This window comes from Nannospalax galili, unplaced genomic scaffold (assembly GCF_000622305.1).
Source record: "Nannospalax galili isolate Female #2095 unplaced genomic scaffold, S.galili_v1.0 scaffold1065, whole genome shotgun sequence".
Taxonomy (NCBI): domain Eukaryota; kingdom Metazoa; phylum Chordata; class Mammalia; order Rodentia; family Spalacidae; genus Nannospalax; species Nannospalax galili.
The window spans coordinates 192,501-220,267 of NW_008353600.1; the positions used below are offsets into that span (position 1 = coordinate 192,501).

At 37.2% G+C, this 27,767-nt stretch overlaps 1 protein-coding gene across 12 annotated transcripts in view; it reads right to left on the reverse strand.

Moving 5' to 3' along the window:
• Mkln1 (muskelin 1) overlaps positions 1-27,767 on the reverse strand; it is a 377,131-nt gene that overhangs the window by 45,102 nt on the left and 304,262 nt on the right. For all 12 annotated transcript variants that reach the window (XM_029554914.1, XM_029554911.1, XM_029554909.1 and 9 more), the window contains 3 exons: positions 26,629-26,841; positions 14,316-14,537; positions 11,160-11,289 (listed from right to left, as the gene is read on the reverse strand). In XM_029554914.1, coding sequence (XP_029410774.1) covers positions 11,160-11,289; positions 14,316-14,537; positions 26,629-26,841 — 565 coding nt within the window. The remainder of the gene's footprint in view (positions 1-11,159; positions 11,290-14,315; positions 14,538-26,628; positions 26,842-27,767) is intronic.

Below are 27,767 nucleotides of genomic sequence, written 5' to 3' on the forward strand. Positions count from 1 at the left end.
TGATGTGTTAAGAGTTTGAATGACCTACACAGTAAAGTATAGCCAACTGACAAGCAGGTGTAACGTATTGGGGAGAAAGGAGGACAGACTGGAAGGGAGAGAGGAGGCAGAACTGTGGTTTCTGAAGGCTGGCCAAGGAACATAATACACTTATTTGAGAACAAAATGGAAAAAAAAATTAGAAATCTTATTTTAGTCTAGATATTCCAACTATGATTTCATGAAGAATTTTTGTCTTGTTTTTAGCATTTCATCTAAAAATTCAAACATGATCTAGATAGCTTATTGGGTCTTATGAAGGTAGAAATTTCTAAGACACAAGAGTGACAGGAAGAAAGATATTTGTATGAGTGAACAAGAAGCAAATGAGCTGCTCCGAGACACAGAGACCAAGGAGGAGACTGCCACGATCAAAGGGAGGAGAATGGAACTACCATTGGAAGTGGTAAAGGAATAACAATACAGAACCATCTTCCAATAACTGGATGTCAACTATGCAAAGCACGCACACACACATGCACACACACACACACACATGCGCACACACATACACAGAACCTGGAATAATACCAAGATTGGAGTAGAAATTTGTGGGGAAAAAGATAAAATGTTTCATCAAAGCATTTGGAGGTAACTGGGCATGGTGGCACACGCCTTTAATCCCAGTACCTGGGAGGCAGAGGCAGGTGGATCTGTGAGATCCAGGTCAGCCTGGTCTACATAGTGAGTTTCAGGCCAGCTGGTGCTATAGGGAGACCTTGTCTCAAAAACAGAGGACCAAAAATATTTTTTTTGGAGGTACCAAAACAATTTTCCCTATGAATACCCCATGGTAAAATTTCTTAAAAGTAAATTCCCATTAATCTTTAAGTTTGCAGTCCTTTCAAATAGGAGAAAATCTTTACATGTAAAATTTGTGTTTAGAAAAATCACTTGTGGTAGTAAACATCTGTAATCCCATATTGGGTGGTTAGGGACAAGATCAGGAGTTCAAGGCCAGCCTTGGCTACTTAATGAGAAACTGGGGAGGGAATCAAAAGAACACATATCAAACCATAAATAATTGTTTGGGGAGGGAGTTGTTTAAGGTATATTTAGTTTCTGTGGCGATTTGAATGAAATATATAAACACAGGCTCAAGTATTTGAGCACTTGGTCCCCAGTTGGCGGTGCTGTTTGGGGAGGTCATGGAATCTTTAGGTGACATAGCCTTGCTGAAGGAGGAAGTATGTCCCTAGGGGTGGGCTTAGAGTTCATAGCCTTGGTCCACTTCCAGCTTGCTTTCTCTCTGTTTTGTGTTTATGGCTGAAGATGTGAGTGCTTAGCTTCTTACTCCAGTTGAAATGCCTGTCTGCTGCCATGCCTCTCCACCATAATGGACTCTTATCCCCCTGGAACCTAAAGCCAAAATAAACTCTTCTCTAAGGTGTCCTTGGTCATGGTGTTTTATCATAGCAACAGAAAAGTAATTAAAATAGTTCCTATAATATGGTATGAAAATTTTCAACACATAATGCTTTTATATTTATAAGGAAAGCTAAACTAAAGAAATCCAAAACAAAATGAAGGGGGGGGGAGCTTTATATCTTGGGTATAAAGTACCAAAGACTACTAGTAAGTTAAAGATTTTCCATCATTCCAAATTTCTCATGAACAAAATACTTCCATTAATATCTGGAATGCTGCTCTTTAGATGGGTTCAAAAGACAGGTTTAATGTCACTAAAAACAAACATTTTAAAATCTTTTTACTGGCATCATAGTTACAACTGGGAATTATTTTTAAAGATTAAAGTATTTCAAAATTTTTCTCTGAAAAATAAAAATAAAAACTTACAATCAATAAATTCTTGAAGATGAGGGAGGGGAAGTTAATTCAAATTTAAACCAAACTCAATTATGTTAACAGGTTTTGTTTTTTTGCCTAGGTTTTACAAATACTTAAGCTTAATTCCTACTTTCACCTATTCTACACTAATCCAAAAGACATGTTAATTAAAAAGATACAAAAAAGGGGGGGGGGGGGTTTGGAGGAATGGCTAGGCAGATCAAGAACACAGGTTCAGTTCCCAGGACCCATGTCAGATGTCTCATAACCAACGACCTATAAGTCCAGCTTCTGGGGATCTGATGCCCTCATCTGGCCTCTAGAGACACCAGCATTCACATGGCTGGTGCACGCACAGGTGTGCACACACACATGCAAACCAAAACAATTTTTTTAAATCTTAAAAAAAAAAAAGGGTTTCTGGGGGCTGGAGAGATAGCTCAGCAGTTCAGTGCACTGGTTGATCTTGTAGAGGACCCACGTTTGATTCCCAGTAGCCACATAGCAGTTAACAATCATCTGTAAGTCTAGTTCCAGGGAATCCAATGCCCTCTTCTGGCCTCCACAGGCAATGCAAGAACATAGTGCATTTACACACATGCAGGCAAAACAGTCATACATATAAAATAAAAATAAATAAATGAAAACAATTTTTTAAGGTTTCTGTAGCTACCTCCAAAAACAATATAGATTCCTCCAAGAACCTATTACATGTCTATTTCTGTAATACCATAAATCCAATTTGTCACCACAACTTGTAAAAGGAAAGGACTTTCTTTTTGACTTTTAAATGAAGTGTTAATACATTTTCATTTAGGAAAATAAAAAATGTAAAAACAACATAGAAGATTATACATAACATACATATAAAATATGTATAGCACTAGTAAGCATTTTAGATTTCTGAATTCTTACCAACAGAAGCTACTTATAAAATCTAAAGGTTGAGCCTTCTAATTTCAGAAAGAAAACTAAACACCAATTAGATTATCAGTCTTTTCCTTCACTCCACTAAATTAGCAGAAAAGACATTACAGTAAAAGGAGAATAAACAAATGAAAAATTTTCAATCTTTAAAAAAATTATATTTATATATTGTGTGTATGCCATGACACATATGTGGAGGTCAAGAGGACAATTTCTGGGAGTCAGTTCTCAGGACTGACCTTAGGTCATCAGGCTTGCCCCATGGTTGCTATGATAACAGCTGGGATAGAAAGGTAAGTCACAGGGCCTAGAGAGAGAGTTCAGCAGTTAAGAGCACTTGTTGCTCTTGCAGATGGCCTGAGTTCAATTCCCAGCATCCACATGGGCGATCCAACATCTTTAACTCCAGTTCTAAGGGATCTGATGCCCTCTTCTGGCCTCCATGGGCACTGCACACACAGTGCACTTACAAGACTACTACTACTACTACTATTACTACTACTACTACTACTACTACTACTACTACTACTACTACTACTAGATCAGCTGGTCCAATTCCCTCATTTGCAGAAGAATAATCAAGTCCAGAGAAGTTATACAGTTTTACTGAAGTTGCAGAAGGATGAGCGGCAGACCCAGATAAAGAGAGAGCAAGTCTTCTGACGATCAATTCATTAGTCTACAAAATATAGCAATCTGCTAAAATAGTTAGAACAGAACGGAATAAAAAAATAAAAGATGTGGAAAAAGAGTAGACAGAATTTAAGGAATAAAACAAATAACAAAACATAACTACTAGAGAATGGGGATTGGGTTGCATGAGCTCTGCATCACCTTTTAATTTACTATCTACAAAATGATGAAGGCTCTGCATAAGTCTGACCTTACATAAATACATACTTGAGAAATTACTCTTATACAGACTATCTGTAGCAAATAATAAAGTTATGGTGCATAACAAACCGTCGTCTAACATAATTCTTAATAAATGGTGAATACAGAACTTGCACGTGGGCAGTCTGCTACCTTGCTTGTATTCACAGTCTCATTACCAAACACAATTCAGAAATAAACCCAATTTTTAATATGCTGAATTTTGATGTTAAGACACAATGCTAAGATAATATAAATTCCTTCTTTCTAAGCAACTGCCAGTCCACTGATTTACATTATAATTTCACTCTAGGGGAGCACAAAATTGTGATACATTAGAAAATAAAAGGATTGAAATATTTTTAGATCTTGAGATGTTAAATCTAAATTAATACATTAAAATAATTATAAAAGCAATAATAAGATTTTACAGTATATGAAAAATGATTAAGAGCAACAACTTTTACTATTAGAAATATATCTCTAATTGGTGATCTCAATTGTTCAAAAAATTTGTTCTATGATTTCAAACAATACAATCTGAAACTCACATTGTGAATGCAGTTTTAATCAAATAACCCATATTTATGAATCACAAAACAGTAATTATATATCAAGTCCATTTCAAATTATAGTAATTAAATTACTATAATAAAAACAGAAATATGTAATATGTAATAAAAAAACAGAATATTTAATAAACACTAGACTTGGTTTAACACATTATAGAAGATCTACATGATAGGAATAATTAGTATTTTCTATGTGAAGACAATACAACATATCATTCCAGACATGAGGTTTTATGAATAATCTAATTTAATGCAGTAAGATTTTTAGTAGATTGAGAATATGGAAAAGATTGAACACTCTTTAAAAACTCCTGAATAGGGGCTAGAGAGATGGATCAGAGGTCAAGAACACTGGTTACTCTTCCAGAGGACCCCGGTTAAATTCCCAGTATCCACATAAGAGACTAGTAACCTCTGTAATTCCAGTTCCAGAGGATTCTAGCTCTCTTTTGGCCTTCAAAGGCACTACATAGATGTGGTGCACTTACATACATGCAGACAAAACACTCTTTCACATAAAAATGGGATGGAGGGAGGCAGGGAGGGAGGAAGGGAGGGAGTCCTGAATAAAATGTGTATTTCCCCTAAGGAAACAGCTATGTGCTTTTTAATTCATTCTTTCTTCTTTTTTTTTTTTTTTTTGGTTTTTTGAGACAGGGTCTCCCTGTAGCCTCAGCTGGCGTGGAACTATGTAGACCAGGCTGGCTTTGATCTCCCTAGATCTGCCTGCCTCTGCCTCCTTAATGCTGGGATTAAAGGCAAGTGCCACCACACCTGGCTGTGCTTTTTAATTCTCAACCTGGCTTGAGGAGTTAGAAAAGAATTTCAAGAGATAAAAATGTACAAGATCTGTGAGGTGACCAAAAGCAGTTATGATTTTGGAAAGGAGGGGAGTAATATGGCAAAGGAGTCCAAAGGCAAGAAAAGGTATGTTATCTCTCCAGTGCTAAAGAAATACTTGGTGTGGGGCGAATGTAGGTAGTAGTGTGAAAAGGGCTAGAAAACTAAGGTTCAGCCTACTACACAGCCAGGATGTTTAGGCTTAATCCAGAGGGCAACAGAAACAAAAGATTTTAAGGAATGAAGAAAACCTTAATTAGCATTAATCCAAAAGTCACGTCAATTCATTTCTTTTTCTTTCCCAGGCACAACAAAAGCCGCATGAAGACAGAGTCCATATTCACAACTGTAAGTGCTTCACTTACTGTCTGGCACCTGGTAAAAGCAATCAAAAATGATCTATAAAATAAATGTTAAGGCTGTATGACTCAGTTCTTAACTGGTAACACAGAACAGCTATATTCTGTTTACAGTGAGAATGGGCTGGGAAGAGATGAGGCATGGAGAAAGCCTAGATACAGAGGCCAAATAAGTGAGACAGTCCAAATTGGTACAGAGTGAGGAGGCAACGGGCACAGGGAGAAGATGCAGCAAAACTGACATGATTTGACATTACTGGATTAATCAGTATTACCTGAGAGCAGTGCTGTAGCTTCTGCAGAAAAATGAGGCAACCCAACAATAACAGCCAAATGAGAGGGTTAGTGTACCTCCACTTACAGAGAAGCCATGAGAGCAGGCATGCTAGCTTCCTTCAAGTATAATCCTGCTTATCTATAAATGCAAGAACAAAGTCTGAGACATGAGCTAAGGATACTTGACTACTAAAATAAGCCCTGGAGAACAAGAGCCATGGATCGCAATCCCCACAGGTATCAGAATCCTCTAAGACGATAAAAGAGATGGAAAGTAGCAAGGGAAGGCTTGAGGAAGGAAGTAGAAAGGAAGAAAAAGGAAGGGAGTGAACAAATGTGGGGGTAGAGATGGAAGGAAAAAACAGAAAAGCAAAATAATTCCAATTCTACTCTGATAGGTCAACAGAGTCACTAAAGTTCTTCAATTTCAAGTACAACTGTGAAAAAGCTTTAGATGGGAACTTTTTCCAGGTAGTTTAAATCAGATGTTCAACTCTGCCATAAAAATCTTCCATAAGAGCTGGAGAGATGGCTCAGTGGTTAAGAGCATTGGTTGTTCTTGCAGAAGACCCAGGTTTGAATCCCAGCACCCACATGGCAGCTAACAACTGTCCACAACTCCAGTTCCAGGGGATCCAACGACCTCTTCTGTTCTCCACCGGCACTGCATGACATGGATACACTTACACACATGTAGGCAATACATGCATACACATAAAATTTTTAAAAATTCCTCAGTAAATAATTGTATACAAAGCTTCTGAACAATGAAACTCATTAAGAATATTGTCAAAATTGATTACTTGGAAAATGTATACTTAAATAAGAGTGATTATTTTCAAAAGATAACAAATCAAGACCCTGAAATTAAATCTTTCGGTAACTTTGAGAAAAAAAAAAAAACTTCCCTGCACTAACTAATTAGACTCATGTATGATCTCTAATCTCATTTCACACCAACTTTCCCCAGCCTCAAATGGAACTAGTCCCATTTGTTTCACATCATGTTCTACCAATGTTCTTGCTTACTTTACACTCTGACTTGCTCTTCTCTGTTCTTTGGGTGGTCCTCTCTAATTCCTAATCCTCATCTTCAACCTTAAAGATCCTTCCACAGACATGGTTTCCCAAGCCATCTAAATGGTGCCTCCCAGGCTCCTCATCATCACAGCATCCAAACTGCTTTCTCCAACACAACTGCAGATCACTCTTCACTGGAATGTGAGCTTTCTGAATTAGCTTATTCCTCAGGGTCCACAAGTGGATTCTTAGTGCCTCAAACAATCCTTGGTAAATAGCAGAAAACTGGACTACGTGAAGAGGGTCTAAAAAAAACTAAATACTGGCAATCAACAAATACTATTAAAGAATGGACTTGTTTGCATTGTGTGGCAATTTCCTATAAACCAGTTAAAAACTGAACAATGTGTAACAGAAATGGCAAGTTTGATTTCAGAAGGGTTGATAATAGCACCAAGTAGTGAATAAGAATATTTGCCCTTTTGGCTCATGGAAACAAAACTATGATGAAGAAAAATCATCACAGTTTAATGTAAATTTTAAAATATTAGAAAATAAAAATGTAAATTTTATACTAACACTTTTAAAATATTAGAAGGAAATTTATCAGCGTTAATAGGTTACATTTGAATGAACTGAATTTTTTTGTATCATTCTGTTTCTTAGATTATCATGAGAATAATTTCTTTTTGTATTTTATTTTTAAATTTTATGTGTATGTGTGTCTTTCCTGCATATATCATACTGCAATGCCCACAGAGGTCAGAAAAGGCGGTCAGATCCCCTGGAACTGGAATTACATATGTTACCTGCCGGGTGCTGGGAACAGAACCCACGTCTTCTGCAATAGCCAGTGCTCTTGACCACTGAACCATCTCTCTAGCCCCTGAATGTTACTTTTCTAATCACAACAAAAAATGAACATTAGAACTGCCACAAATTTGTAATTCTAATGCTAGTCATAACCATGATCAAATAATGATTTTGTAAATGACTACACAATTATTACTAATTTAAAATTTTACAATAATACTCATTAAGCTTATCACAGTAAAATAATACAGTTTACGTAGCTTTCTTTAATTATTATTCTTTGACAATTTTCTTTCTTTTAATTTTGGGAAGTGGTTCCACATGGTGGAAAAACCTTCCCTGCATTCTAACTCCTAAGTTTCAGCTCCATCATCACCTAGCTGTATAATGCTCAATGTATTAGTTAGCTTCTTGTAAATCAGATAATACCACCAACAAAAGATAGCTGACATACAGTACAGTCTAAATAAAGAATAGTGATTGGGGGTAGGGATGTGGCTTAGTGGCAGAGCATAAGCTCAGGATTCCCAGCACTCTAGTGCTTCCCCCTCCCCAAACCAAAAAAAGAACAAAATACCCCATGAAGTTATTACTGTCTATCAAAATAATATTTACTAGCTAGACTATGAATACTTTAAGAGAATATAACTGCTTTGTCCCAGAAGTATGCCCTTGGATACAATCAACTGGCATATAGTAGCCTTCAACATCAGTTACTACTTTCAATCCTTTTTAAGGAAAGAGCAAAATTTTTTTTGGTAGAAGGAAGATGCTGTAAAATGTGGAATAACTCTTAAAAGTCAGAGGAAGAAAAAAAGTCATATATCTCCACAGTATCCCATGGTAATAGAAAATAAATAAGTAAACAAAATTTTGTACAAATGACACACTAGCCATTTGAGTGCATGTATTTTTAAATCATATGCTGAATCTACTATTTTAAATATTTTATTATTTATGTGTTTTACCTGAATGTATGTTAGTGGGCCCTGTGCATGCAGTTCCAGCAGAGTCCAGAAGAGGGCAACAGATCCCCTGGCACTGGAGTTACCGATAATTATTAGCTGCCAGAGGATGCTGGTAACCAAACCTGGGTCCTCTGAAAGACAGCCAGTGCTCTTAACCACTGAGCCATCTCTCCAGCCTCAGAATGACTTTGTTTTAGTTAAGATTTTTACTACATGTGCATTATCATCCCACTGTTTTTAATTCCATTTTTTTGTTAAATTAATGTATTACTTTTCTGTTGCTGTGATAAAACACCATGACCAAGACAAGTTATAGTATAAAGAGTTTATTGGGCTTATAGTTCCAGAGGAGTAAGTCTATTATAGCAGGGAGGCATGGTGGCAGAGGTGGTTGGAGCAGAAAGCTGATATGTTCACAGCTTCAAGCACACACAGGAAGCAAAGAGAAAAAGATACTGGAAACCAGAAATGGTCCAAGGTTATGAATTGTCAAAGCTGGCCCCCAGTGATATACTTCCTCAAGCAGGGAAGCACATCCTAAACCTCCACAAACAGTGCCACATACTTGGAGCCTATGGGGGACACTTCTCATTCAAATCTCCACAACTGATTATAGTTTTTCCATTGTATGGTTAAAAAAATGCTCACTGTAGGGCCATGAAATTTACTGTGGTGATGTCTCTTTTCATACATATATATATATATATCTTTTCATGTATTATATATTTTTCTTTTTAAATTTTTTTTCATTTTCTAATTCACTAGTATTGTGTATGTGCTTGTGAAAAGGTGGGTATATGCATACCTACAGTGAGCCTGCAGAGGTCAGATGACAACTTTTAGAGGTCAGTTGTCTCCTTCCACCATGGGATCCAGAGATCAAACTCAGATCATCTGGTTTACAAAGCAAGTACTTTTACTCACTCAGCTATCTTGCTGACCCAGTTTTTCTTCTTAAATGTAAACGACTTTAATTAAAAGAAGCTTATGTTAACATAGTACCCATAAATGATACCTATAACATATGTATTTATGTAGGAGGAGATTATAGATGTGTGTGTGTGTGTGCGCGCACGCATATGGGTCTGTGCCTGTATGGGCTTGTGCCTATGGAGACCAGAGGTCAACACTAGCTGTCTTCTTCTATTCAAGGATCCATCTGTTCCATTCCCCCCAAGTACACATTGCACCCAGCTTTTACATGGGTCCTGGGGATCCAAATTCAGGTCCTTGCTCTTAAACAGCAAACAGTTTACTGACAGAATCATCGTCTGAGCTCTAACATAGGTATTTAAACTTTATTTTGCAAAAGCACCATAATTAAAAGAATCTTTTTATATGTAACAACTAAAATGAAAATCAGGCTGATATAATTTCTTTTCAAAATATTTTCTTCATTTTATGAGTGTTTTGCCTGCATGTATGTAAGTGTACCACATGCATGTACTGTCCAAGAAGGCCAGAAGAAGGCATCAGATCCCCTGGAACTGGAATTATGGCAAGGTATTAATCACCATGTGGGTGCTGGGAAATAAACCTGTGTCCTCAGCAAGAGCAGTCAGTGCTTTTAACCATTGAGCCATCTCTCCCGTCTCAAGCTGATCTAATTTCTAACCCTATTGTTAAACTGAGTCTTAAATGTACTCTTAGGGATATAGTAAACACAGGTAGGAAAAAAAACAACTGTCAAATTGAGATTTGGGAGGATTTTTTTGAGACGGTCTTATTAAGTACTGCCTGGCCTACAACTCCCTTTGTAGACCAGTCCTGCCACTGTTTCCAGAGTACTGGGATTAAAGTCATGTGCCACCATGCCTGGCAAAATAAGATTAAAAAAAACTTGTTTTTATTTTAAATTATTGTATATGCATATGGGTGTGTGCATATGAGTGCAGGTGCCCACAGAGGCCAGAGCTGTCAGATTCCCCAGGAGCTGGAGTTACTGGCAGCTGTAAGCCGCCTCATGTGGTTGCTGTATATTGAATTCAGTTCCTCTGAAAGAGCAACAAGTTGCTCTTAACCACTGAGCCATCTTTCAAGTTCCCAAATAGAAAACGGTACATATTACTAATCAAGCCAAGGCAATATGCATAACTTGGCAAAGGCCACTTTATTATTAGATTACCTTCTTAGACGGTAAGTTTCAAACTTACAAGATGTCACTAAACACACAAGGATGTCCCTTAGAACAAAGACACCCTCTACTCTTCTAGTGTTTAATCTATAGTTCACTATAGTGAAAACAGAAGGCAGAGAACATCAGAAGATGCTGCTTCTTTCAAAATCCATCCTTCAAGAAGTAAATACACAATTCGTTCAGAAACTCACCTATTATATTTCTCCTTTAACTAATGGTGTTCACATAAACAGATGGAATTGGAGAGTTTTATTCTTTTTAGAACAATTTTAATTAAAGAAATAGAGCCAGGCATGGTGGCGCACGCCTATAGTCCCAGCACTTGGGAGGCAGAGGCAGGTGGATCTCTGTGAGTTCAAGGCCAGCCTGGTCTACACAGTGAGTTCCAGGCTAGCTGAGGGTACAGGGAGACCCCGTTTCAAAAAGACCAAAATAAAAAAAAAATAAATAAAAATAAAAAATAGAGAAAATGTGAAGGATGGTCAGAAAGAAAGTAGATATTAGTTTTTCCACAAAAAAGTAGTTAAGGCAAGAGACATGTTCTTACCCATGCCAGAGTCTTTCTTGGTGCCATCTGATATTATGTCTACATGATCAGAGTCCACATCATAACTAAAGAAATCATTCAAATAGGTCTTAGATCGCTGGCCACCAAATACATACAGGCAACGATTTTTCTAAAAAAGGAAAAAAGGGAGGGAGTTGTTATTTCTGTGAAGAATTCAGAGTGATCCTTTTAAAATTTAACGTCTACAAAAGTAGTTTTTTATAAGATAGATCACAAGCAACATTACTATGCTGGAGTAAGGAAGAAAGAGGCAGCTCTCTATATACTACTAAGAGGTACTCTCTAGGGTTCCCTGTTAAAGTAAAACAGTAAGCTAGCTCTTTTGTTAAGAAAAGACAGTTATATATATAAAACTATAAGTGTGTGCATGCCTCTGTGTGTGTGTGTGTGTGTTGTGTTTGTGAGAGAGAAAGAGAATGTGAATGACAGAAGTGTGTTTTGATAAACCAAACATACAAAATTACATAATTACATAATATATAGGACAGTCACCCATATTGAAAGGAAAAGAACTCCACTTTATCCTTTAGGATAGGAATAAAAACTAGAGCTCTCTAAAAGGATCTTGACTAAGAGTTTTACTTTATAACCATATAGTTTTAATTAGAAAATAAAATTATAATTTAAAAACAGAAAAAAAAATCAGTCCGTACATAAAGCTATGACCATAGAAAATCATGACCATATTCAGAAGTTGTTTTTAATTCAAGTGTTTTGTTGTTGTTGCTAATTTTCTTGTTTTGTTTGTTTTGTTTTAAGACAGAGTCTCACTATGTAGCTAGCCTGGAACTTGCTATGAAGACCATCTCAGGCTGGCCTCGATCTCACAGATCCACCTGCCTCAAGTGCTGGAATTAAAGGTGTGTGCCACCACACCTAGCACTTCAATTCAGTTTTTTGACAATATATTCTTAGTGGTCAAATAAAAAATCAGAAAGTAGTCAGGCATGGTGGCGCACGCCTTTAATCCCAGCACTTGGGAGGCAGAGGCAGGCGGATCTCTGTGAGTTCAAGGCCAACCTGGTCTACATAGTGAGTTCCAGGACAGCTGGGGCTACAGGGAGACCCTGTCTCAAAAAGACCAAAAAAAAAAAAAAAAATCAGAAAGTAATTTAATTTTGGAAGCACTGGTGCTTTTGTTGTTAGTTTTAACAGTCGGAATATAGATGAAATAAATAACACCATTGTTATAAAATAAGATTTTAACCTTAAAAGATACATAAGTACAAAATCAAAATCATTACATAAAAGAAAATGACTATTTATTTTGAACTAGATTTACCAGATTTATCATTATGAACTCATGATTTAGTTTTACCAAAAGATAAAAGTGTATGTATGAGTGTGGAAGAGATTTCCTACTGGTCAAAGACAGATACAAAATTAGGCACTGAATTTAAAATTTTCATATATATTAAAAAAATTTCAAGCCAGGTATGGTTGCACATGCCTTTAATCTCAGCAGAGGCAGGAAGAGATGGAGGATAGCCACCTGGTCTACATTGCAAGTTCCAGGCCAGCTGGGGCTACAGTGAGACCTTGTCTTTAACATAAAAATCAACAAAAGAATAATTTAGTCACCCACATATTGGTTTTTTAGGTTTTTTTTTTGTTTTTTTTTTTTGAGGCAGTCTCACTGGCCTTGAACTTGTACTATGCTGGCCTTGAACTAGTATAGATTCGCCTGCCTCTGCCTTCTGAGAGCTTGGTCTAAAGAGTTGCACCACAACTCCCAACCATTCTAAGACAGGGCTTCTCTATGTGTTCCAAGCTGGCCTTGAACTTACTATATAGCCCAGGTTGACCTCAAACTTGTGGTCCTCCTGCCTCAGCCTCCAGGGGTGCTGGTATTACAAGTGTACATCATCATGCTTGGCCCCCAAATCATATTTTCTATTACCTATTCCATATGGCTTCATTTCAGGGTAACCAAATAGTTCATGACATAAGCCAATTGTGAAAAGGTAAATTTTAGTTATTAGAAAAAAATGAATGAAGACTAGGCAATATATAATATTAACAAATTACTTTAGACTGGCTATGATAACAGTACACAATTTTTACTTTTTATTTGTTAGTTATATACTGAAGTATCTGCAGATACAGTTGTCCCTCAGTAGCAACACAGGATTAGTTCCAGCTCTTTGCATGGATGCACAAATCTATAGACATACAAGTCCCTCATATAAAGGCATAGATTTGCATGTAACCTACACACATCCTCTCATATACTTTAAACAACCTCTATATTACTTTTAATGGCTAAAAGGAACTATAGGACATGTAAACAGTTGTACTATTTAGGGAATAAGGTTTTTTTTCAAGTCTGTATATATGTCTAATGGAAACAAAAAGAATTTTAAAATATTTTCAATTCATGGTTGGTTGACTCTGTGGATGAAAAATTTACAGATCAGAAGGGCCTGTTCTATAAGGCTACAGCATCTGAGCTTTGCTTTCAAAATATGACAGCAAAGTAAAATCTAAGAATAAACTTAAAAATCAAAGAAATATCAAGGAATGAAATTAGATTAGGATACAGGTTTTAAAAAAATCAAAAGGTTACTGCTCAAACTGAAAGATGAGTACACAAAATTTATTATAATCTACTTCATGCAGAGCATTTTAAAATGTGTTAAGTAACATAAACAAAATCATCTATGTTAGTCTAAAGCTTTGTTCACAAAAAGATGGATTTTATGAAAACACTTCAGAAAGTTAAGGCAAAGCTTCTATGTCAGCTTTATCAATAAATTTTTGTTATAATTATATAAAACCAATTTGTACTTAATGGAAAATATAACATTCAAAAATTATCCTTCTAATGACTAAGAAAAGTTAGTAAGTGTAAAGTTCTAAAAAGGTAAATAACCACACAACAAGTGAAGTTAGTAATAACATTGTCTAGATTAGTATTCAGGTAATGATCATTTAGAATTACCAAGCTGAAGGAAAGCATCTCACAACTAGCAGTTTACTGAAAATGTTTCATTTTCTCATCACTGCTATATTGATCATTTATTTTTAATGAAAAGCTTTATTCGTCTCTCACTGAAGAACTGAGGTTCTACCATTCTTTCCCTATAAAGATATGCATGACAAAACAGCAGAATGGAATGTACAGAATATTCTTACTGAGTGGAACAGCATGCAGTGTCCTATCCGAGACTGGATGTCCTCAGGCCCAGCATTACAGGAGTCCTCTCGAAGAAGTTTCCAGGTTTGACATTGACAGTTGAAAGCAAACAGCCCACTGAATTGAGGTTCACTGGCTCTGCTGTCATCTACGCTGCCATTACAAGTCAAAATTCTACCACCAAAGGTGTAGATCATGTGCTTTTCTGAGTCCATACACATCTATTAGAACAAGACAACAGGTTGAACAGTTTTTGTTTGTTCCTCTCCTGTGTACCAAAATGAAACCACTACATGCAGTTTTATATTCTCAAAAAACCTGAACCTGGGGGCTGGGGAGATGGTTCAGCAGTTAAGAGCACTGGCTACTCTTGTAGATGACCCAGGTTTGGTTTCCAGCACCCACATGACACCTAACTGGCCATAGTTCCTGTTCCAGGAGATCCAATGCTATCTTCTGGCCTCTGCAGATATTATATGCACAGGTCCACTGACATACACATGCAAAACACTCATACACATGAAAATAAAAATTTTAAACCCTGAACTTTAATGACATGAAATACTGCCTCTCAATTTCTATATATACATTATTGCCTGACAGAAACTCAGAACAGGTTTCTAAACACCTCTTCAGGTTTCCATTTATCCTAATGAAATTGAAATACATTGAATATAAAAGTTTTTTGCTTTCTTGACACAACTTTTACCAAAGTCAATAATGATACATGACATTAATTTATATTATCTTTAAAAGTACATATTAATCATACTTATGGGTAAATAGTGATCACACCCTCCTTTTCATCCTTCTTAGAAAAATTCCTTTCTTTCAGTTCTAGGGAAGCATCTTATTAATAATGTTACTTGTTTAACAAGAGAGGAGATATGCAAATTAGACTAATACAGTCAAATTGACCTCTACATTTGCTTTACAAAACTCTTCAAATTATATTATAAAATAGCACAACAAACAAAAAGACATTTGCAACAAGCCGTCTCCAGGCTGACTTCTATAGTGTGGAGAATTTTATCTCATTTTACCATATTATAAGTTTAATTTTGAGTCAAACTATGCAATTCAAGTCAATCTTAATTCTTACACACTCCTTCAACTCAAAATTACAGCTTTCCATAAAACGAGAAAACAGTCATTTCTCACAAGACAGTAAGAACCAAATTCTCAAAGTTCAAGTTGGGATTTAGACATTTTAAGAATCAAATTCTCTCCCAAAGTTCAAATTGGGATTTAGATATCAAACCCATGTGGCATTTATATTGAAAGAATAAATCATGCACACAAAACATCTATGCTTTTGCTAAAGTATAGTACTGTTACATGTTTGATTTTCTTCTTCCAAATTACTTCTGTCATAAAATTACTTAAAAATTTTTCACAAAAAGCTATCTTAGTGGTGCTAAAGGTTGATTTTTTTTAATTTATTGAATTTTTGTATATTTCATGCAAAACATCTTAATCATCTTTATACCCCCAACCCTGGGATTTCATACATTCTGTTATATATGCCTTCAAGGCCTATCCGGTCAAACAGTTGTACCCAGATGTCCTTCGGTGCAAGTTCATTCACTGGAGTCTAGTCAGTCTTATCTAAAGTCACTCCCTTAAAGATGATCTACTCTCAGTTGGGCATGATGGCACATGCCTTTAATCCCAGCAGTAAGAGGGCAGAGGCAGGTTGGACCTCTGTGAGTTCAGGCCAGCCTAGTCTACATAGCGAATTCCAGGCCAGCTGGGGCTACAGAAGACCCTGTCTTAAAAAAAAAGAGAGAGCAAGAGGGCCGACTAGATGGCTCAGTGAGTAAAGGTGCTTGCTACCAAGCCTGATGATCTGAGGACCTGCTGCCCATATCCCCCGTTCTATGCTGGATTTTTGTCTGCTTGAGTTTGCATGGGTCTTGTGCATGCTGACACCACTGCTGTAGATTCATGTGAATAAAGTTCAAGGTGCTCATAAGGCTATTTCCATATGGTCATATACCTCTTCCCCTAGTTCTTAAAATCTTTCCACCCCCTCTTCAGCAATGGTCCCTGAGCCCTAAGTGGGTGGAATTTAAATTAGGAGTCCTGTCCAAGGACAGGACTTCACATTCTGAAGACTCTTATTGTCTATTCTTTGGCCATTTGTGTCCTTTTGTGTTCATGGCCATCTGTTGCACGAGGGAGCTTTGTTGATGAGAGTTGAGAGATGCATTAGTATTCTCTTTACCCCTAGCTCCACTATGTTCTGTGAGCCTTAGGTGTAAAGGTTCCAATGTAGATGTGTCACTTAGGGTTGAGAGTTTCACAGACACCTACTCTGTGTGTGTGACCAGTTATGGAACTCTGTAATAGTGTCCATCTGCTGCAAAAGAAGCTTCTTTGATGAGTGTGACTAGCATACTTGTCTGTAAATATGAGGATCCATATTTAACATACAGTAGGATATTACATTTGTTTAGGGGTGTGACAGGCTTAGGATTTTTCTCTAAGATCTATGACCTCTCCAGCCATGTGGATCTGGCTACATTTACAGTACCACACACGAGTTCCCTTCCATTGAGTGGGCTTTAAGTCCAATGAGGTAGCTGTTGATTCCCCAAGATAAAAGTGCCACTATTGCACCAATGTCATTTGCTGTGCTAGCCAATGATGTGATTATTAGGCCTTAATGCTGGGGTTAGACCATCAATTGATGTTCTCCTGCAGCACCTTGCATAGTACTCTCCAAAGCTATGAGGGCTAGTTTTCAGGAAGACTTTCTGGTCAGTTCCAGCTCCTTTGCTCCAGGTCCTGTGTCCGAAGTATGTCCTACCTTCAAGTTCTGGAAGGTAATCAAGGGCTATGACAATAGTCTATATAATTTAAGGAGTCTCTTGGATTACGCTGGCCAAAAATTTGAAGGGCGGTTTCTCCTGTCTGACACTGTTTCTTATATAGCATTCAGCTATACATAAGGACACACACAGAGATACTGTATGTGTATTTTTTCAGTAGGCTTTTGAACTAATACATTTCCCTCTGGTTTTTCACATCAGCTAAGCGTTATTTATCTCTCTCCTCTCTCTCCCCCTGTCTAGCCCTCTGTCCTCCTTCCCAGTAATGAACCTCCATTTTTCCCATTTCACCTACAATAATACCTGTCTTCTATGGTCCCCCTCTCTTGAGCTCCTTCTTCCCCTTTACCCCCATAGTTTCTTGTATAACCCTCCTTTTTCCCTAAAGAGTCCCATTTTACCCATTTCCCACTTGGTAACACTTGTCTCCTACTGTTCCTTTTTCTCAGGCTCTTTCTTTCCCTTTACCTCCCTGAAAAAGTTGAATTTTTTTAAAAAAAATAAAGCATTGCAAGAAAAGATTCTAGCATCTCAATCTTAACCTACATCTAAAAAGATATACCTCACTGTCATGTCGCCGGTGTCTCCAAACTTAAATACATTTATATGAAAAGCTCCTAGATCCCTAAGAGTAAAATCTTAGTAAATACAGTAGAAACACTAAGATGCCAAAGTTTTCATGTCCCTGGCATTCCACAGAAAGCATCTCTATTCTTTAATTTTAAATGATTGAATCATTAAAAGATACCAGACACCACTGAAGATACACTTAGCAAGGTTCTGTTCTGTCCAGGGCATCACTGAAGCTGGTCACATCTGTCCTAAGTAGGTAAGGCTCAAATCTCTCCAAATACCTGAAACCATGCAGAAAAACCTAAGGGACCCACATGATGTGAGATTATCTCCATTTTTCACAAATTCAGACTCAACTAATGACCAATCCTATTAGCAAGTCACCAAGGTTCTACTCCATATAGACAAAGTGGGTGTCTCTTTCCTTTTGAGATTTTTTTTTTTAAATGTGTATGAGAGTATTGCCTGCATGTATGTGAGTGCACCCATGTAATGTAATGCCACGGAGGTCAGAAGAGGGCTTTGGATTCCCCTGGAACTGAAGTTAAGGATGGTTCATAGCTGCCATGTGGGTGCTGGGAATCGAACCTGGGTCTTAGTTCTCTTAACCACTGAGCCATCTCTCTAGCCCCTCCTTTTGAGATTTTTTTTTTAAGTTTGATTTAGTGTGACATTCTTATTTGTTACTAGTGCTACAGTACAAACATCTTTATCTTGGTAATTCTTCCTGCATATTAGTTCAAATCCATTCAAGAGAAAAAGAGTACTTCATTTAGCATGGTGGGTCCTTGCCACACCTTCATAAAAAGGACACAAAACAGAAATGCCTTTATTTTTTCCACTACTTATTCCTGCACTAAGAGATGTCATTTTAATGAGGGTCAATTATCAAACAAATTTTAATCACCATAGGAATCTTTACACTATTACCCGTTTGCTCTTGATTTTATCTTTAGATTTTTTTTAAGGTTTATCTTATTTTTAATTTTGCATGTGTATGTGTGCATATGTGTATATAGACATGCATGCAGGAACCTGCAAAGGTCAGAAGAAGGTGTTAGATCCCTTAGAACTGGAGTTGCAGGCAGTTGTAAGCTGTCCAATGTGAGTGCTGGAAACCAAACTTAGATCCTATGCGAGCAATACATGCTCTTAATCCCTGAGCTAACTCTTCAGCCTGTTTTGTATTTTTTTAATCTCTGAAAAATAGTTATGAAAAGCTAATGATAAATTGTGATTCTTTTTTTTTTTTTTTTTTTTTTTTTTTGCCTTTTTTGAGACAGGGTCTCCCTGTAGCCCCAGTTACCCTGGAACTCACAGAGATCCACCTGCCTCAGCCTCCCAAGTAGTGGGACTAAAGGTGTGTGCCACCACCTGGTTAACTGTGATTTTTTATCACTAAAAAATTTGTCAGTCAAAAGTTGAAAGATGACTCATCTACTCTGTCAGATTACAAACATATTTAATTTCTAAAGCCAAATAAATAGTAGATATTTATTTTCTTATAGAAATTTTCCTTTTTAAGTCTGACAGTGACTTTATTTTGCCTAGATCAAAGAACATAAAACTGGCAAGGCTTAGGTTAAATTCAAAATAATTTTCTCCTTACAAAACTTAAGACTTTCCTCTGAAGCTAAGTGTTTAATGTGGCCCAATCGACCACCCCTTTCTCTTCTACTAACTTCCAAAAAATGCCTCATGCAATCTGATACTTGTTTATTAAAAAACACAATCAGTTTTCCAGATTATCTTATCAGGAACATGTAGGAAGGAAGTTGTTTTGCTTTTTTAATTTTTTAATTGGTTTTGGTTTGCTATTTGCTTCCTTTTCTTTTTTCCTTCTTTCATTCCATTTGTGATTTCTTTCAACTTGGAAACTGAATCTTTCTGCCTAAGTTTACATGGGTCTTGTGCATGCTGACATCATTGCTGTAGGTTTGTATGAGAAGCATCCCTGTAGGACTGTCTCTGTATGGTCATGCACCTCCTCCCCTGGCTCTTACTATCTTTCCACCCCCTCTTCCAAAATGGTTCCTGAGCCAAGGGTGGGTGGACCTCAATATAGAGACCTGTCCAAAGACTCATACTCTGCAGACTCTTATTCTCTGCTTTTTGATCATTTGTGACCATTTGTGTTCCTGGCCCTCTATTGCATGAGGGAGCCTCAGTGATGAAACTTGAAAGACGCATTAGTATTCTCTTCATCCCTTGTTCTATGTCCCATGAGTCTTAGGGACATAAGTAGAGGTTGCATCCTACATGTGCCACTTAGGCTTGGGCAGTTCACAGAGATCTCTGGTGTGACCAGTGGTGTAACTAATAACTTCTGTTGAAAAAGAAGCTACTTTGATGGATGGTGACTGGGATACTTGTTCAGAAATTTAAGGATCCATATTTTGCTCATAGTAAATTACATCTGTCTAGAGGTATGAAAGCCTTGGGGTTTGCTCTAAGATCTATGATCTCTCCAGCTATGTGTATTTGGCTAGGTTTACAGTACCATGAGTTTCCTCCCACTGAGTGGGCTTTAAGTTCAATTAGGTAGCTGTTGATTAACCCCAAGATAAAAGTGCCACTACTGCACCATGTCATTTGCTGTGCCAGCCACTGATGTGATTATTAGGTTTCAATGAACCATCAAATGATGTTCTCACGCAGCAGCTTGCATAGTGCTCTCCAAAGCTATGAGAGCTAGTCTTCAGGGAAGGTGGCTTCCAGGTCAGTTCCAGCTCTACTGCTCCACATCCTGTGTCCAAAGTATGTCCTGTCTTCAGCAATAAAATTCTCTCTCTCTCTCTCTCTCTCTCTCTCTCTTTTTTTTTTTTGCCTTGAGCAGTTTTTGCCTCTCTTTTTTTTTGGAATTCTAGTAGGAAGATCTTAGAACTTCTGTTTCTTTTCTCTCATTTCTTTTTTTTTTTTTTTAACTAATTTACTATCTTAGGGATGTGTCTATTTTGTTTCTTAATCAATTTATTGAGACTTTATTTCATTACCAAATCTTATAGTTTACATATTTCTTTCTCACAAATGTAGTATCCTTCAGAACTTTAAAAAAGTACCTTTTTGACTTATCTTAATGTTTTCAGTTTATTCTACTATTTTTCTTCAATTAGTAACTATTTCGCTCAGTTCAGTACCCCTCTCTCAGTTATTTCCAAATAATCACATTTTTGGTCTACTCCTCTTTGAATGTGAAAATCCTGACTCATATGCCTATTACATATACCACAGGCTTTCCCAAGGGACAGAATGGGAAGACAGGAAGGTTTGAAGAGATCTCCAGCAGCTTTCCAGTGCCTCTGAGTTACTGTACAATCTTCCTAGCCCTAATTTTCTTCTACATTTTACCCATAGATAATTATCACTGCTAAGTGCTACTCAGACTAGAGAATGCCCTCCTATTTAGTCACATAACTGATGACTTAATATTTACTCAAGCTATAGAGAATTTTAGACTCACGTTACTTGTCAGTCCTTGCTGCAATTTTTGAGGCTCTGGTATCTTCGCGTAGCATATGAGCTTATCTGCTTTCCACCTTTCAGAAAAATTCCCACAAATTCTTGAGGTTCCAAAGGACAGTGTTTTGTTTTTCAGCACCATTAGCAAAGTGTTCTTTTGTCATTTTAGAGGATACTGGTAAGGAGGACATGCAAAGGATCTGTTTGCCCTGTTAATGGTCAGTTTGATCCAGACAGAATGCAAACACACAGATCTTCAACTCTTTTAACTGGAGTCTTTCCTGTTATACACTGGTGAGATCACACTCCATTTTCTAGTAATTTCCTAAAAGTGTTTATACTAAAAGGACAGTTTGGTCAAATCTGTACTACTCAGTTTACACTTTTATAAAAAAATATTGTATTTATTATTTTTATGTGTATGAGTGTGTTGCCTGCATATGTGTAAGTGCACCCATGTCATGCAATGCCCGTGGAGGTCAGAAGAAGGCACTGGATTCTCCTGGAACTGGAGTTATAGCTGGTTGTAATCTGCCATGTGGGTGCTCAGAATCGAACCTGGATCCTCTACAAGAGCAGCCAGTGCTCTTAACTGCTGAGCCATCTCTCCAGCCCACATTGTCTTTTCTTGAACACCTTCTAGACATTGCTCTTTTGTCTCCTTGCATTTGCTATGGTTTGACCAAAGGTCCATGCATGTGTTCATAATTTGGTCCCTGTAGTGACTCTACTGGAAGGTGCATGAACTTTCAGAGGCAAGGCTTTATGGAAAGTCATTATTAGGTCATTAGGGTTGTGAATATATCTGTGTGCTAGTTCATATGTAAGCAATCTGCTCTGCCACATAATCCTGCCATTATATATTGCCCTTAATAGAAGCCCAAAGCAATGATGTCACCTGATCTTGAACTAAAATCTCCAAAACCATGAGCTGAAATGTCTTTTTTCTTTATAAGTTAAATACTTCAGATATTTTACTAGAGCTACAGTAAGCTAATATAATGGACAGAAATCTAACAATCAGGCTCATTTTCATTCTAAGTGACTTCACAATTTTGTCTAGTGACTAAAAGTGGTTATCTTTTAAAAAAAAATATTTTATGCCGGGCATGGTTGCGCACGCCTTTAATCCCAACACTTGGGAAGCAGAGGCAGGCAGATCTCTGTAAGTTCAAGGCCAGCCTGGTCTACACAGTGAGTTCCAGGACTGCTGGGGCTACAGGGAGACCTTGTCTCAAAACGACCAAAAAAAAATTTTTATTTATTATTTTTATTTTATGTGTATGTATGTATTGCCTGCATGTAGGTAAGTGCACCCGTGTCATGCAATGCCCTTGGAGGACAGAAGAGGCTGTCGGATCCCCTGGAACTGGAGTTATGGACAGCTGTTAGCTGTCATGTGGGTGCTGGGATTTGAACCCAGGTCTTCTGCAAGAACAGTCAGTGTTCTTAACCTCTGAGCCATCTCTCCAGCCCCTAAAAGTGGTTATCTTTTAAATTCAGTGTTATGAATATATGTCTTAGGGTCGGCTGGCTGGCTCTCATTTTGCTTCTTTTTTATTTTTTAGTTTATTATATGATACCTATTCTTATTTGCTTATAGATTAATCCTTATTTCTGAAGTAAAGTGATAATACGTTCCTCAATTTTTATTATTACTACTGTATATGTGTACATGATGTGTGTGTGTATGTAGGGCCTGTAGGGATCAGATGAAAACTTTGTAGTCCACCTTTACTAGGGTTCCATGGATTGAACTCAGGTCATCAAGTTTGCACACACTAGTATTACCTGCTGAGCCATCTCATCAGCCCTCAATTTCTTGTGTTACAGCAGATGGTTTCATCTGCTCTTACTATTCGGTTATCTTATCTACATTTTTCTGGTTTAAAGGTGGCCTATCTCAAGGTGTTTTTTTTTTTTGTTTCAAAATAGTATTTATTTATTTATTTATTTACTTACTTACTTACTTACTTACTTATTTAGAGTGTATATGTGTGCTGTGTACCTGTGTGTGGGCATGCGATGGTTTTATGTATGGATGTCAGAGATCAACCTGTGGCAGTCTGTTTTCTCCTTCTACTGGGTGAGTCCTAGGGATCAAACTCAGATCATAGGCTTGGTGGCAAGCACCCTTAACTAAAGAGTCATCTCACAGGACCCTTACTGAAGTTCTAAGTTCCCTTAGCATATTGGTTATTCCAAAAGGAAGCACTGTCTTCACTTGTCAATTTCCCTTAGAGAAAATAGTGCTTACTGAATGTATTACCTCTTGGCTTTCTGACTTTGCACAGGTCAATTCACTGCCTCTCAAGTAGCTGCTTTATGCTTGACACTTCTGAATCTGATGTTCTACCACAGGGTTTCCCTCTGAGCCCCTGCATTTCCAGCTCTCTTCATTGCACTGTGTGGGCTACAGCACAGGCACCGAGGTATTTCAATTGTTTTTGATTAATCTTAAATTGAACTAGAGGTATGAGCTTTATTTGGCTCCTAGTTTTGCTCAGTATTGATTTATATGTTTTAAATTTTTTAAAGTTTATTTTATGTGTATGAGTGTTTTGCCTGCATGTATGTAAGTGTACCACGTGCATGCAAAGCCCATGGAGGCCGACGGTGTCAGATCCCCTGGAACTAGTTATGGATGGCTGTTAGCCACATGGGGAACTGAACCCAGGTACTGTGCAAGAGCAGCCAGTGCTCTTAACTGCTGAGCCATGTCTGTAGGCTTACATATGTTTTTTTTTTTAAAAAATCTGTTTGAATTCTCACTGTTCTTAAAAAACAGGCAAAGGAACAACATGAAAAGTTTGAGAACTAAGTTGCCGTATCTGCCATATGTTCACCAGAAATCCAAGTCTTTTTATTTAAAATTTTTTTGGTCTTTTTTGAGACAGGGTCTCCTTGTAGCCCCAGCTGTCCTGGAACTCACTATGTAGACCAGGCTGGCCTCGAACTCACAAAGATCCGCCTGCCTCTGCCTCCCAAGTGCTGGGATTAAAGGCGTGGCCACCACACCTGGCCCATTAAATTAAAATTTTTAATGTTAAAATTCAAAATGGCAAGCTGGGCAGGCATGGTGGTACACACCTTAAATCCAAGCACTCAGAAGTTACAGGCAGGTGGATCTCTATGAGATCCAGGCCAGCCTGGTCTACATAGTGAGTTTCAGGCCACCTGGGGCTATAGGGAGACCCTGTCTCAAAAAAGAAAAGTTAAAATGGCAAAATAACTTTTAACATGTTTTTACCTTTCCCATATTCTTCTAAAATTTGAACACAAGTATTATTAAATCTTAAAGCATTGTGACATCACAAATAATTTTTGGAGCAGCATGAACACAAGCTAGTAAGTTCTAATGTACAGCTTAATTTGAATGAAATAAAGAAACTGGAGGCTTATACAGATGCTACTTGTTTAGTAGCAAAGAACATAATTTTTTAGCTGAACTAGGAACAAAACCATGGTTTCTTCACCCTCCATAGTTCTTCTAGACTATGTATTCAGTCGAAAACCCTGCATTATTTAACAGGCGCCAACTTCCAAGGACCATCTTATTTTATCAAAATCAAGACAAGTAAATGTCATATATGAGAATTCTCTGTGCTGTAGTCAGATTATCCCTAAACTATTGTTTCAACCTATAAAATTGATTCTTTTATAAATATATTTTATTATATTTCATTATTTTACATATATGAGTATATTGCCTGCATGTATATAAGCAGGCAAGTTATACACTTGACCCAGAGAGGTCAGAAGAGGGCATCGGATCCCCTGGAACTGGAGTTACAAATGGTTGCTAGCTTCCATGTGGATGCTAGGAACGAAACCCAGGTCTTCTACAAGAACAGGTAGTGGTCTTAACCACTGAGCTATTTCTCCAGCCCTATTAAAGTAATTCTTATAAAAAAAATTGGTTTGGGTTTTTTTTGTAAAATAAATATATAGCAATTTTGGATCAAAAGGACAAATTATTATTCCCTAACAATGTCATCTGTGAATTTCCTGTTTTTAAAAGATCAGAATCAGCCTAACTTCTTGGAGTTCTTATTTTCTATACTAACACTGAGAATTATCAGCAAGGATGAGCATGGCTTTGAAAAGCTCAGGTACAGTGACTGAGCCAGTAGAAATTCCAAACTCAACCTAAAGATACTAACATTTTTGACTTTTCATCTACCACAACCTTGATAAGGATAATTCTTCTTTTTGCTACCATTCTCTTATAGCAATTAGGTATTAATATAAATATGGAAATAGATCATTTCAGAACAAATCACAAATATCTAGAGAGAAACAACAAAGGTATGGGGTATCTGCTATGTAAGATTTTTAGGTCTCAACCTGGATAGTATCATAATTCTATCATCTCCTGATTCCTAAGTACTAGATATCATCGATACAGTATAACAGATTTTTTTTTTTTTTTTGGTCTTTTTGAGACAGGGTCTCCTGTAGCTCCAGATGTCCTAGAACTCACTATGTAGACCAGGCTGGCTGGAACTCACAGAGATCCACCTGCCTCTGCCTCCCGAGTGCTGGGATTAAAGGTATGCACCACCAAGCCTGGCTAAGTATAACAGATTTTTTAAAGAAAGATTTATTTATTTTTATTTCATGTGCATGTTTTGCTTGCATGTATATAAGTGCACTATGGAGCATGCAATGCATGCAGAGGCCAGAAGAGAGGGTTGGATGCCCTGGAACTGGAATTACAGATTTTTTTAAGTCTTTCTTTCTCCCATACTCTTAAAAACTGTTGTAAACAGCTTACCAAGTAAAGCTGCTTATAAACTTCAGAATAGCTATTGTTTCTCTGACTTACTCTGAATTGATGGAATTAATGGCAGGTGATAAGGACAGGGTGAAAAAGAAAGGAAGACCCATAGCAAATGAAGTGCTCATATGCTACTATGTACACCTGTCTTGCCTATAGCACCATTCTATGACTTACCCTGGTGCTGTTTAAATTTAATCTATTATGTGTCAAATTCCTACCTAAGTTTGTTAATGTTTTTGATTACAAGTAAAATTAAGCAGATTTTAGTCTAACTGGAATGAAAATTCTAGATTTCAAACTTAGCATCAAATGATTTTAAATTTTTTCCAAGAAAATAGAATAAAAAATATTAACAGGGCAAATTGCAATTGTTATGGTTTACGTATATTTACAAAAACTCCTAAATATGATTTTCCTAACATTGCTCCATCTATTTACTCTCCATACGAAAGTTTTTATAAATTATCAATGATAGACTTTAATATTTTATGCCACACCACACAAAAATAAAGCATTAAAGAAAACCTTATGCTTTCTGAAATAATTATTTTTATAGCCCACCATACTTATCAATATTGTCATCAGTTAGAGATAAACATCTAAACTAGACGCTATGAGCCAAAATTATTGAGCACTAAAAAAATTTTTAACTGTGTATCAAACCTGATGATCAAACACCAACTTCGGTCCACCATCAGCAGCAGTATCTTCACTTAGTAACATCCATGTGTTGGTGTCAATGTCATAGCGATAGAAGTCACTTTTCAGAGATTTACTGTTCCTCACAGAGGAATCCAAGTAACGTCCCAAAGTGTAGATTTGCCTGCGTTGAATGTCAATGCACATTTTATGACATGATCTGGCACTAGGACCATTCTGGGGAAAGAAAAGTGGAGAGAGAAAGGCAGTGTACAAAAACAAAGATTAGAAAATAAAATTCAATACCCTTTTACTATTACATTTCATTAAAAACTCAAGTAAAGACACAGTGATGCATTCCTTTAATCCCAGCACTTGGGATACAGAGGCAGGCAGATCTCTGTGAGATCAAAGCCAGCCTGGTCTACATAGTGAGTTCCAAGTTAGCTGGGGCTTCAGGGAGAAACAAACAAACAAACAAAAAAAAACAACCAACTGACTCTCAAGTAAACTAATGTAGGTCCAACAGCAGACCTTTTTATTTATTATTTATTATTTTTATTTTTTGTGTATGAGTGTATTGCCTGGATATATGTAAGTGCACCCATGTATGCAATGCATGCAGAGGACAGAAGAGGCTGTCAGATCCCCTGGAACTGGAGTTACAGACAGTTGTTAGCCGCTATGTGGGTGCTGGGATTCAAACCCGGGTCTTCTGCAAGAACGGTCAGTGTTCTTAACCACTGAGCCATCTCTCCAGCCCCCCAACAGTAGACCTTTTAATAAATCTCCAAAGAAAAGAAAAAAAGACGGTTAGAGACTTTACCCTAGAAATACTTAAAATCTGTGAAGATGAACAATTATTCTATACCTATTGCACCTATTTATGATATCCATATGGTTTTTATCACAAACTACCTAGTGTTTTAGCTGCTTGCACACAGATCAATTCCTTATTACATGTCAATGTACTTTAAGGCATCTTTGACCTTTAAAAGTATTGTGAGGGGCTGGAGAGATGGCATGTAGGTAAGTGTGCTTACCTACATGCAGGCAATACATGCATACACATAAAATGAAATAAATAAAAAATACTAACAGCATTGTGAAAATCAACAAAAATAAATGAAATGTGTGTGTGTGTGTGTGTGTGTGTGTGTGTG